Source organism: Haliotis rubra, unplaced genomic scaffold, assembly GCF_003918875.1.
Source record: "Haliotis rubra isolate DU_JTF1 unplaced genomic scaffold, ASM391887v1 Scf62, whole genome shotgun sequence".
In the NCBI taxonomy this organism is placed as follows: Eukaryota; Metazoa; Mollusca; class Gastropoda; order Lepetellida; family Haliotidae; genus Haliotis; species Haliotis rubra.
Genome location: NW_025767324.1, coordinates 2412311 through 2425515, shown reverse-complemented (window position 1 = coordinate 2425515; position 13205 = coordinate 2412311). Strand labels below are relative to the sequence as shown.

Sequence of the window (13205 nt, the reverse complement as noted above, 5' to 3'; positions counted from 1 at the left end):
CACAGGATCATTCCCAGATTGCAACCATAATGAAACTAAAGTTGTATCTATATGTGCAGATTGCGGCTCTAAGGGTTCAGTTGGACAATGATGCCACTACGATCGAGCGTCTTCAGACAGAAAAGACCCAGTTAGAGGGGTCAGCTGGTGAAATGAAGGCCAAGGTCAGGTCACTGGAGGGACAGGTCAGTTAACTCAACACACACTTGTTTATACAGGAAGACATGAGTTTGTTCCACGTGGCACAATATCTGAGGAATGGGTGATCAGAGAAAACAAAACATGGCTGGTTGTTGTCATCATGTTTAGTGAGAGAATGGATCATGCTTGTCTGTCGGCCAGACTAAATTATCTGAAAGCCAATGTGATATAGCGGGAGTTGTGCTAACAACATTTATTTTTCTCACTCACCCATTACCTCATCACGACCATCAGCAGCCACAGTAGGCGCGTGCGATTATACGTCTTCTCGAAAGAGAAACTTGTTCCGGAAGAGGGGTCTTCTGGGTTTTATATCGAACAGCCGAAGACCGAGCTCTTCTGCTCACTGTGTCCTCGCTCTTCTGCTCGTGAATGAGAAGAGCGGGAAGTACTTCCGAGAAGAGAAGTGTGCAATTCGAACATCCGGAAGTGTCCACTTCCACTTCGAGAAGTGTAAATCGCACGCACCAAGTGTCAGGGCAGTAGAACCGAGTAAGTGGTGATTAAACAAGGGAGGTAATCCATAACCATTATCAGGACTCTCACACAGTTCAGAATACTTTTGTTGGAGAGCCTGACTATACTTCCAACAAACAATAGCAGATCTAAATATCATAAGCTATACATTTCAATAAAAAATATACTAAATGTGTACATTTATTTAATCCTTTTTATTTTTCATATTTAGAAATACACAATATACTTATTATCCTTCAACATTTAGCCAAAGAATATATATTTAATTCTCAGGTGGTAAAATATAATCTTTCACACAGGTTATCAGTATTGTGATATTGTTTTCATCCAGCTGTCGAACATTGAACATCAGAGGAAGTCCCTGGAGGATATGCTGGCAGTGGAACGTAGCCGCTCGTCAGACAACATCCGCACCCTGGAGAAGAAGCTTCGTGAGGTACAGGAGGTGCTCTTCACCAAGATAAAGGAGGCATCGTCCATACGGGAGGCAAACGTCCCACTCAAGGCTGAGATAGAGTCTCTGAAGCTTCTCTTGGAGGAAGAGGAGAAGAGGTGAGCTTGATATTGACGAAATGTGTTGGGGAAACTGAGAGGTACAAGAGAGGAGATGGGCTGTATGGGGATGAGTTGGGGAAACTCTGGGAGGTGCAGCAGAGGAGATGGGCTGTATGGGGATGAGTTGGGGAAACTCTGAGATGTACAGGAAAGGAGATGGGGATGAGTTGGGGAAACTCTGGGAGGTGCAGGAGAGGAAATGAGCTGTATGGGGATGAGTTGGGGAAACTGAGACTAGAGAGGAGAGGTGCAGGAGAGGAGATGGGCTGTATGGGGATGAGTTGGGGAAACTCTGGGGAGAGGTACAGGACTGTATGGGGATGGAGTTGGGGGACTCTGGGGAGGGGGAATCTCTAGGGGAGGAGTTACAGGAGAGGAGATGGGCTGTATGGGGATGAGTTGGGGAAACTGAGAGGTGCAGGAGAGGAGATGGAGCTGTATGGGGATGAGTTGGGGAAAACTGAGAGAGTGCAGGAGAGGAGATGGGCTGTATGGGGATGAGTTGAGGGAAACTCTGGAGGAGGAGTACAGGGAGAGAGATGGGCTGTATGGGGATGAGTTGGGGAAACTCTGGAGAGGTGCAGAGAGAGGAGATGGGCTGTATGGGCATGAGTTGGGGAAACTCTGGGAGGTACAGGAGAGGAGATGGGCTGTATGGGGATGAGTTGGGGAAACTCTGGGAGGTGCAGCAGAGGAGATGGGCTGTATGGGGATGAGTTGGGGAAACTCTGGGAGGTACAGCAGAGGAGATGGTCTGTATGGGGGAGATGGGTCTGTATGGGCATGAGTTGGGGAAACTGCAGGGAGATGTAACTATGGGGATGAGGAGGAGGTCTACATTCAGGAAAGACAGGATGAGTTGGGGAAACTCTGGGAGATGTAACTAAGTGAGGAGGAGGGCTACATTCAGGGAAGACAGGATGAGTTGGGGAAAGTCTGTGAGGAACAAGTGGATGAGTGAAAAAACTTAGGACAAGTTCACAAGAGGGAGGACTGGCTGATTTGGGTACAAAGATTGTAGGTGAGCTTATGAACCCACTGCAGTCCATCAAGTGAAGAAGCAGAGTATGAGTTAAGGGTGGTGAGTGAGAAGAAAGATTTGAGAGGCAAGAATGATTGTATGGAGAGGAACCATGGCTGGCAAGAGAGAATGAGAAGCTTAGGTAGAGAGAGAAGAGATGAATGAGAACGGTCTTCTTCTTAATCTTAATATTACTCAAATATTGTTATTTCTATCTCAATTACTTGACAGTAAATGTAAGCCGCTTCACCCACAGATTGCAAGTCCAAAGGAATGCCGGCCAAACACAAGCAGCCTCCGCAGTGATGACCTTCGAGAGACCACTGCCCCCCACCGCCTACCCCTACTCAACCCCACCACCAGGCATGGCGAACTTTAACACATCCCTCCCTGCTTCGTCTTCCTTCATCCCCACCGTGCCACCAATCTATACTGGAGACACCATCGCCTGCTCTGCCTTACAAGACTACACCATGCCCCTGGGCACCACCTCACCATACGAGCCTGACTTCACCACATCCTGCATTCCCAACTATCTGGACCCAACTGAGCCCATCAGCACTCTGGAGTTCCCTATGTCCACCTCCAAGTACATTTACGAGACGTCGCCCAGTGTAAACCGGTTGCAGGTGGAGCCATCACCTCCTGAGACACCTCGTGGTCCAGTCACTTCACAAAAATATCAGAGGGCAAAGTCTGCTCCAGGTTGGTTAACTTCAGTAATATATTTAAGATGGTTTATGGAACCCAGCAAACAAGAAATACTGAAATTAGAAGAATGATTTTGGCTTTGGAAATGCCCAAGTTATATATTCTTGAAAAAATGGGAATGTTTTAAAGAGACTAGCCCTTTCTTCAGCTGCATGTGGAAAATCAGATATCGTCCTAATTTTATCAATGGCCCAAAATATGGTAGTGCGACAATTTTCCTTTTCAAACCATTTCTGGGACAATATATTTTCTTTGATACAATGTTCACATGGCCTGTTATATATATCAAATGATTGGTCCTCTACATGCCTCAGCTACCCACATGTCACCCTCAGCTAACTCCCTAGCATAATCAGCTAGCCCCTCACCCTTGGCTCATCCTGTCACTCCTCACCCTCAGCTAGCCCTTCACCCTCAGCTCACCTTCTCACCTTTCAGCTAGTCACTCTCATCCTAATCACCCCACCTCTCACCCTCTGCTACCCACCTCACATCTTCAACTATCCTAGCATCCTCACCTAACCTCTTCACATCTTCAGCTAGCCCTTCACACACAGGTAAGAGATTCACCCCTAAACTAGCCCCTCACCCTCAGCTCACCCACGCACACCTCAGGTTAACATGCTGTAAATAATGAACTAGACTCCAGTAACTGATCGTCCGAGCAAGTCTGACTAAAGTCGTTCCAGCACTGCCTTGACTGTTAGCTAATCCGTTTTTATGATGATAAATTAAATTTAAATCAAAGCCCCTCTCATCCTCAACTACTCCCTCACCCACAGCTAATCTCCTAGCATCCTCAGATAACCCCTGTCACCCTGAAATGACCCGCTCACCATCAGATAACATACTTTCCCTAACCTAACCCCTCTCCCTTCAGTTTCAGGGCCAAGGAGTCGCAACATACCCCTGGTTCCCACCTCCCTGGGGCAGGGCAAGGACTACTTTGATGAGATGTTCCAGGACCTACAGAGGGACACCCTCTACAGCTCCCTCCGACCCAAGAGCAGCCCCCTGGAGCGCCCTCCCAGCTCCACCCACCATGACTACACCGTTGCAACATCCAGGTGAGCAGGAGATATCAAAGTTGTTTAGTTTTTTTAATCATTTGGCCTATAGGGCTCCAAAACCAACTTTCCAGAATGCACATTAATATGCTTCAGATCAGTTTCCGTTTCTTCATACTGAGTATGTTTAATTATTTCAAGACTGAAAAAAGATTTTTTTTTTTTAAATGAAAACAAGAAGAGAACTTTGACTTCAAGCGAAATAATAAGAAATAGCTGATATGGTATATGTTACATGTTATATTTTCAACTAGGCACATTTTCAAACTCATGGTACAGAGGGGCTTCTTAATTATTATTTTTGGGAAAACAATTTGAAACAGAGGAATATTATTAAAAGCCTGATATCAGTTGTCGGTAATGTGAAACACACTTGTATGTAAATAGTAATTCTGTGTACATAAACTTCCAGCCCTAGCCCTTACCACACTACTGTAGTTGGTCAACATACCTACGGGTAAGATACAAGGGTTGAGTGTGCAGGTGTGCGATGGACCTGTCCCTTGGTGATTTAGCCCTGGTTTGAAAAACGTGAAATAGTGATAGCATCTCTGTGTGTCTGTCCATCTGTCTGCCTTCTTCTGTACCGGGATCAGATCTCACTGTTGAATACTTGTTGCTGAAACCTGCTATCTAGGTCAGTCTAGAGGTGAGCTAGGGCCTTCTGATTTTAAGGAGTATGTGTTTTGGTTAGGGTGGAGGTAGCTTTGTGGTTAAAGTGTTCGTTGTCATGCCAAAAGGCCCAGGTTCGATTCCCAACATGGGTACAATGTATGAAACACATTTCTGGTGTCCTCACAGTGATAATATTTGCTGGAATATTGCTAAAAGCGGCATAAAGCCATACTTACACACTGTCTCACTTTTTTTGGTAATTTTTTATGTTTTCATGATGACAGGTTGAGACTAATTTTTTAAGCAGAACTCACCCATTTTTGTCTAGATATATAGTGCTATGCAGATAAATCAAGTGGTTGACTACTGCCTTTTTACATTTTGGGATTTTTAAGTAGAGGTAAAAAATGATAATCAGGCAAAAGTGGGGTATAACTTATACTATAAGTAGACAAGCATCTCCATATTACTCTCCATCAGTAGGACATGTCCCGATGATTCTTGTGGTGTCATGTGGTGGAGCTGTAGTTGATGGCCCTGTTCTAGAGAAACACCAAGATACATGAGGGAGTCACTGTTACATGATTCCCTGTGTGCAATAGTGCCCCTTGGTGAAACTGTACTTCGTAGAAGTGTTCTTGAAATGGACTGAAAGCGTGTATCAACTAGTGCAAGGAATTGGTTGGCACAATTGCTTATGATCAAGATTTTCTCAACTTAATGGAAACATGATTGATTGAGATGGATTGATTACAAAGAGTTTGATTACAATTAGTTTGTGTGTTTTCCATATATTACTTGGGTGTTTGGGTAGACTCGTAGTTAAAGCAATGCAGACCTGGGTCCAATTACCGCCATGATTTTAAAGCATGGTTTTCAGAACTGAAAACAAGAGGTACAATTTGCATATGAAATATGCCATTGAAATGTTTTAGAGTTACCTCCCTTTCTGTGCACAACCACATCTGCAATTCACTAATCCTGTAACTCTAATATGACCCAGCTAACCATGAAAGATGACTATTGGACTTCAGTAGTGTTTGTCCTGGTGTCTGAATTATAGGAAATGTTCTTCATATTTTCTAAACATTTTGCAGTGTAAAATCCCTTGTTGCAAGTTAGTATTGTACTTTTATGATAAGCATAACATCTGTTTATGATTAATACAAAAGTAATATTTAAAGCATAACATTTTCTTTGCACAAGAAAATATGGACTGTTCTTATGCCTTTATGTTTTGAAGTGATGGTGACAGTTAATCCCGCTGAAAGAGTCGTTGTCAGCACAGGTACTACAGATATGTACCCCATGTACGTTTCTGTACACAGAAATGTACCCTCAACAAAGTCAAAATACAGAAACGTACCTGGTACCCTAAACGGTATGAATCTATATTCTGCAACCCAAAACCAAAATCGTATGTAGTTGTTCCTGACTTTAACTGATTTCGATTGGTATTGCACACCACGAAATATTTGTTACTGTGTATGCTCGATTCTTATTTAACGCAATAAAATGCATCCAATACAACAGTATGACAGTTCCAATCAAGAAAATGGCACAATGCAGAAATTGGACTCATCCTTGGGTACATTTCTGTATTCCCGATTTTGTCTAGGGTACGTTTCTGTCCAATTTAGATAGCTGCAGGACAGAAATCCGAAGACACATACTGTATCAATGATTAGACTGTGTTACTGAGACCAAAGGGGGATAAGGAGGGTGGGGATGTGGTACACCAGTGTGTCACCTCACTCGCACCACTCAGGCTTGAACGCACTGGTTTCTTCCACTTTTCCACCTGCTTGTGTTACTTAGTAAGTTCTGCGATCTACCTTCTGAGAAATCTCTGCTTGACCTTCCCCTTACTTGCATGAGTTTCTTGTCAAGAGACACATGAATTGCCTTTCTAGAACCTAAAGTGGCAATTTGTAGTAGATTCTGTTCCTGGCAACCAACACATGTCGTACAAGACAACTTAGTGAATCTAGAGGGCTTTCCAGCATTGTAAGAGGGAGGGCAAATACGTCTTGGGACTTATTTAAATGAATTTTTCTTCAGGCTATAACCTTCAGGATGACCTTGACATGATTGATCTATGCGTCAAATGAAATTCCAAGGTCAACAAAGGATGGCGTGATCATCAAAATCAGGTTAAACCATGAAGCAATTATGCTACAGTGGGCTGTTTAGTGAAACTTGGCACATGTTATCCATAAGTATGGGTCCCAGATTGGGATAGGTTTTAAGTGGCCAAAGTGTAAGGTCAAGGTCCCAGAGAAGGAATTCACAAAGTATGTTTGCCATTTTCTGCCTTGTATGATTGGTACCGGTATGTAATCATTCCACTGGACTGTGAAGGGCCTGTTTCAGTATTTCCAAACACTTTTGTATTGTTTTTTATCAATTTTCAAGTGTTAGATCACTGAAGTGCAAGTAAAAGAATCAACGGAATGAGTCTGATGTCATCGTGAGTTTACCAGGCAGGACATTTTTTGCATTCTTTAGTGCTACAGATTCTACTTGATACAAGACCTTGTTGCCATTGATCTTGTGTCAGATTACCATTACCCAGACAGCGTGAGGTTACTGTCAGTATTTCTGTGTCGTTTCGTGCAGACAGTATACAATCTTATCTTGTGTCATTTCAAGTGTCAGATTTATTGATTAACAGTGTGAGGTTGAAAAAAAACAAAGCTGTGAACTTTTGAGTACCCGCATACCTTTCATAGTTCCTGTTCAGTATTCCAACATGATTATTGCCTTAAGTTTCCTTGCTAACAAAATATATAAAAAACATTTGTGCATGTATTTATTTGAAGATTTTTTAGTTTCGAGAAATTAAAACATTTTTACTTTCCTTTGCCATGGAAATATGTCCCCATGGAAATTACATGGAATGGTAGTTCACTAGCAACCTATGAGTGAGTGAATGAATCAGTGAGTTTAATTTTACGCCGCATGCAGCAATATTCCAGCTATATAGCGGCGGTCTGTAAATAATCGAGCCTGGACCAGACAATCCAGCATGAGCATCGATCTACGCAACTGGGAACCGATGACATGTGTCAACCAAGTGAGCGAGCCTGACCACCCGATCCCGTAAATCGCCTCTTACGACAAGCATGGGTTACTGAAGATTCATTCTAACTCGGACCTTAACGGGTAGCAACCTGTGATGGTTATATTAGTCCTATTGAATTGTGTGGCCTGGCTCAGTGACATGCCTGATTGTGGGAAGATTAGAAAAAAACAGTTGTTAAATATTTGTACAAAAAATGATTTGTAACATGGGCCAGGGATTCAGCTTGAAAAAATCCAACTGAGCACATTGTGGACTTCCATGATATGGTGGATTAGACAGCTGACAATGGCCTGGTACGACTTTCTCTATCTATTTCTTATCAAATATATATTGATCATACAGCTCTCACTAATGTACAGTGTTCAACAGAGCCCACAAGTCTCTTATTAAAGCAAGGCTCATTGACTGACAGCCTGCCTCCAACATAATACAGCTTTAAAATGGTGGCAATCATCAGGCCATATACAGGTTGTCAAGTCTGGCCGAGCAAGAAAGGTTGAGTGTAGGGCGATCGCTCCTTCCATGTGTAACACAATGTCTAACACAATGTGTAACACAATGTGTCACAGATCTGTGTTACAGAGGGAGGTTAAAAGTCACAAACCTCTGCCTTTCAGGCACAGTTCGGTAGTGCTAATCTTCTTATCAGTATTTGTGTTGGTACACTGCACAATAGCAGATCATTTGAATATAAATTAACGGTAACACCCAGCACAGCTCAAGAGGGCTTAGTGGAGTTGCCTGTACATAGAAACCAGCTCCTGTAGTTAGTGGCCGCAGTTAGAGGTGGCAGGCTGATTATACACTTCATCCTTACACTACAGTATTTTAGTTCTGGTAGTCTACATCATACTGGACGGAGGTTTAGGAATTCTAACATTCTGTTGTGTTTGTTTCAAGGCAAAATTATGGAAGTGAAACTTGTAGGAAGTTTAGAGGACAGTCACAAATTGGAGCAATTTGTAGTTGTGGATTTGTGAAACAGTCTGACATATAGCAGTGCAGCGTTGTTGAGTCCTCAAGTTCTGCCCTTTTGAGGATTTAGTCTCATCCAGTTCCAGGTGTATTCCTGAGTCAATATTCTCAGAAAATGATTAAATGTTTTGGTTGATTTCATAGGTTTCTGAAATGGTTATTGACCTGTATCACAGCTGAATTCCAAATTAATATTTGGGAACAGTTTGATGAATACCAGACTAAGAGAGCATAATACCCCAAACCACAAAATATCAGTGAACTGTCACATGGCCTTTTGAAGTGTTTTTTTGAGTGTTTTATGTATGCATGAAAAGAATTTTTAGTGGGTGGAATGGAGACAAGTGGTTTGGAATTATTAGGGTTACCTCCCCTTATGCTCCTTTGAAGATATTTGTGATATTCATGAAAATACACTGGTGCCCATACCAAGAGGATTACATTCAGACTGAAGGTGGTGGACTTTCATAGGATTACAGGATATTTCATTGCCTACGCATGTGCTGCTAATTGTCAGTGACCTGTGCCACTATTTGTCCTTCTGTGTAGTGGTGAGTGACCCTACACCAGCATTACTGACTCTAACACAATGGCTTGTGCCCGCAGTGCTATTGGAGATGTGAAGATCATGGAGGTACAACAAGATGGAAAATATGTCCGACTCCTCAATGATGGGCCTCAGGTGAGAAAATCCTCATTATCAGTGAATGTGACATTTCAGCATTTAGTATTGACCATTACGATTCACTCGCGTAGTTGGTGAATCAAACTGTATCCTTCATGACTTTTTTGCGATGACTAGAATCAAATACTCATAACTTTTTAAAAGAGGAGTGTTTTGACGAGAATTGTGGTGTTATTTATCAAAAATTGCATGAAATGGAATATATTCTAACAAGCCAGGCAAGATCATTGCAAACATTTGTATATTTATTTTGTCAATAATGTGATCACTGATCATTGTGGTAAATTAGCACTGTCATCACAGTCAAAACATGTCAAATACTATAGTAGCTATTTTGTTATTGTTTCATTGAATATAATTAATAACGTGTCAACCGCTGACTTGTTATTTGTTACTCAATATTCGTATTCATTACCCAAGAGTCATTGATGTGTGTCATATTCGTCTCAGATAGTGGAATTTTCACAGCCCAAGTATATCTCAGATATCACAGCACACAATCATGCTGTTAATATTGCTAACCTATAGGATACGGTTATTTCAAGTGTAGATATTATGTTTTATTTTTGGATTAATACGCTAAAATTAAAATCTTTTCAAATACCTGATGCATAAAGAAAACAAGAAGGATAAGATAGTTTTACTTTTGGTCATAAATCTTTATGGATAACAACTTCTTTTATTTTGTGAGTGCAACGTTTTGATACCGATTCTTGTACCATTGTCAAGGACTGTGATGAAATGTTGCTCAAAGAACATAAATCTTAGCTTGACTAAAATGGGGAATGGGCAATCAAGCTGTGTGACTTGACTCATGAATTGTTGTCATGCCCTGATGCCTTAATCGTCTGGACATGTCACATAGGGATGGCCTAGTGGATAAAGCTTGACATCAAAGGCCTGGGTTTGATTTCCAACATTGTTACAATATTGAAACCCATTTCTGGTGTTCCATGTTGTGACATAAAACCCTACTCACTCACTCACTCACTAAATCAAGCGGGCGGTTGGGTAGCCTAGTGGATAAAGTGTTCGCTCGTCACGCCGAAGACCCGAGTTCGATTCCCCACATGGGTACAATGTGTAAAGCCCATTTCTGGTGTCCCCCACCGTGATATAGCTGGAATATTATTAAAAGTGGCGTAAAACTGAACTACCTCACTCACTCACTCACTAAATCAAGCTGACATGGTATGGCTGGAATATGGCTGCATAATATATGAAATCTCTGCAAAACTGTTCAGACCCAACTTACAGCTTCTAGTGCCGATGATAATCTGGAAGTAGCATGATGACCGTGTATATATTGGAACAGGAACTAGAGTTTGGAGGCTTCCTCCTGCAGCAGAACGTGGGAGGCCACCCAGTGGCAGTGTACCGCTTCCCCCTCGCACCAAGTTCCCATCCAACTCCACCATCACGGTGTGGTCAGGGATGAACGACCCCATCCTCCACCAGCCCCCCTCGGACTTTGTGTGGAAGGAACAGCAGAAGTGGGGCACTGGACCGGAATGTACTTCCATCTTGTGTCGCCCTAATGGCCAGGTAGGAAGTTCATCATGTAGATTCATAAATAAACTGATAATGTAGCCCCACAACAGAACCGATAGTGTTGCTTCCTGACATATTATGTAGGTTGACAACCAAGCTGATAATAAGGCCAAACTGATTGTGTAGTTCCATGACAAAACTGATAATATAGTTCATCAATCAAACTGATAATAAGCTCCATGTCCAAACTGATAATAAGGCCCCTTGATCAAACTGATAGTCTAGCTCCATGACCAAACTGACTTTGTACTTTTCAAACAGATGGGTATGCCCCTGCATATCTATGCCCCTGTATATGTAGATATATATATATATCATAAGACAAATATCGTTAAACATCATACTATTTTTGTAGCAGACCATTGTGGTTTGGATGATATGAGCATCTTTAACTGTTGCTGACATTTATATATCAATCATAATACCTGTCAGAGGGATATGGACTGATTAGCTACAGGGGAATACTTTTATAACGAACACGGATATAACGAACTGACGGCTATATAGCAAACTGTTGTAAAAGTCCCGAAAAAAACTTATATAAAAAAGTGAATAGCGAACTACGGATATAACGAACTAATTTCAGTGGTCCCTTGGAGTTCGTTATAAAGGTACTAGTATTTAACTGTATATTGAGAATGAGTTAATGTATCTCTTGCTTTGCTAATTTCAATACTGTCTAACAGTCCTCCTCTACTTGTAGGCCATAGCTTGGACAACTGCAGCCCATCGCTTCACACGTAATGCTTTCGAAGATGGGAAGGATGAGGAACAAGTTCAATGTAAGATAACATGACATGCTGATGTAGTACTGAAATTCATGATTTCTGTATGACATTTTCAGTACATGATATGAAAAGACTTAAGACCTTTTAAGATAGTTTAAAAGTTTTAAGATAATTTCTCTGTGGATATATTGGTTAAGATAACATGTAGATTTTGGTCTGAGCTCTCAACATTTTGTAGCTCGCCTGAAATGAAAGTTCAAATGGACATGAGGTGAGGTGAAATTGGGTTTTATGTCGTGCTCGAGAATATTTCGCTCATATGACGACGTGCATGCGTTTGTATGTGTATGTGCGGCTGCTTGTACTAGCCCAGACTTAAGCTGGTTTTATAGTGCTAGCCCACTGAGATACCATGCCCCAGTGAAGCATGAATACCCCACTCAGACACATTATACTGACTCCGAGCCGACCAGTCCTTGTTGTACCCATTAATGCCGAGAGCCAGGCAGGGACCAACAAGTACCATATTTTAACGTCTTTTGGTATGATGCGGTCGGGATCGAACCCCACGACCTTCCGGCTCTCGGGCGGATACACCACGGAGGCGGTCTCAAATGGACATATTCATGTTAACCACTGACTATCTTATTGCCTTTTGATACATTAATTCATATACTTTTCATAATCTGAACCAATTAGCCAGTGAAGGAGCTTTACACTGATGATAAGACAATGATGTCTCTAGAAAGGTGCAAACAATTCTGATCAGATAAAATTACTGAAAAATGATGCCTTGCCTAAATTGTGCCACCATGGTTGTGGACAAGAAAATGTCTCATGTCTATGTATGAACTTTCAGCCCTGGATCTGGTGCAGGATGATGATGTAGACTCTACACCAAGGGAGAACGAGTCCTTGACGGAAATCAACGTGGATGTTGGAAACAAGCAGGACTATGTGTATCTCCGCAGGTGAGATGTCTTAGACTCTATCATTATGCTAACATTTGTATAGCGCCGATATCCAGATCAGCTGCACAAAGGCGCTTTGTTTTTCCCTCGATCACTGGATGTCAATCTCAACGGCACGGCATATTATCAATCTCAACTCCTTGGGGAAGTATACAACTCTTGCAGCCACTAGGCGCACCGAGTTATTGTGGCTTTCCCATCCTTATGAGGTACCCATTCACAGCTGGATGGACTGGGACACCTAGTCACAGTACTTTGTCCAAGTTGACTGCATGTTGCTGTACCCGCAACTAGGTGTTTGCATTTATTCATGTGGCCACCATCTGGTCACATACCAACAGATTCATGGGTTCTTTTAAGTGCACAGGGTTGTGTACTGTACACTAGGGGTTGTGACAACACTGAAAGAGTCTGCACACAAAGTTGACTCTAAGGTTTTTACACCCGGTCACAGGTGGGCTCAATCCCATCACCTCAAGCTCGCTGGATCACTAGCGTGGCACCTTAGCCAGCTCGCCCACCATGCCCCATAGACTCATGTATATTTCCACAGGTGAGATGTC

General features: G+C 42.2%; 1 protein-coding gene across 1 annotated transcript in view; it reads left to right on the top strand.

Annotated features, from left to right (window-relative positions):
- Positions 1-13205, top strand: part of LOC124256140 (lamin-B1-like) — a 48145-nt gene that overhangs the window by 16531 nt on the left and 18409 nt on the right. The window contains 9 exon segments of the mRNA XM_046690096.1: positions 60-185; positions 1010-1230; positions 2511-2959; positions 3846-4032; positions 9314-9389; positions 10708-10771; positions 10774-10937; positions 11647-11725; positions 12531-12642. Coding sequence (XP_046546052.1) covers positions 60-185; positions 1010-1230; positions 2511-2959; positions 3846-4032; positions 9314-9389; positions 10708-10771; positions 10774-10937; positions 11647-11725; positions 12531-12642 — 1478 coding nt within the window.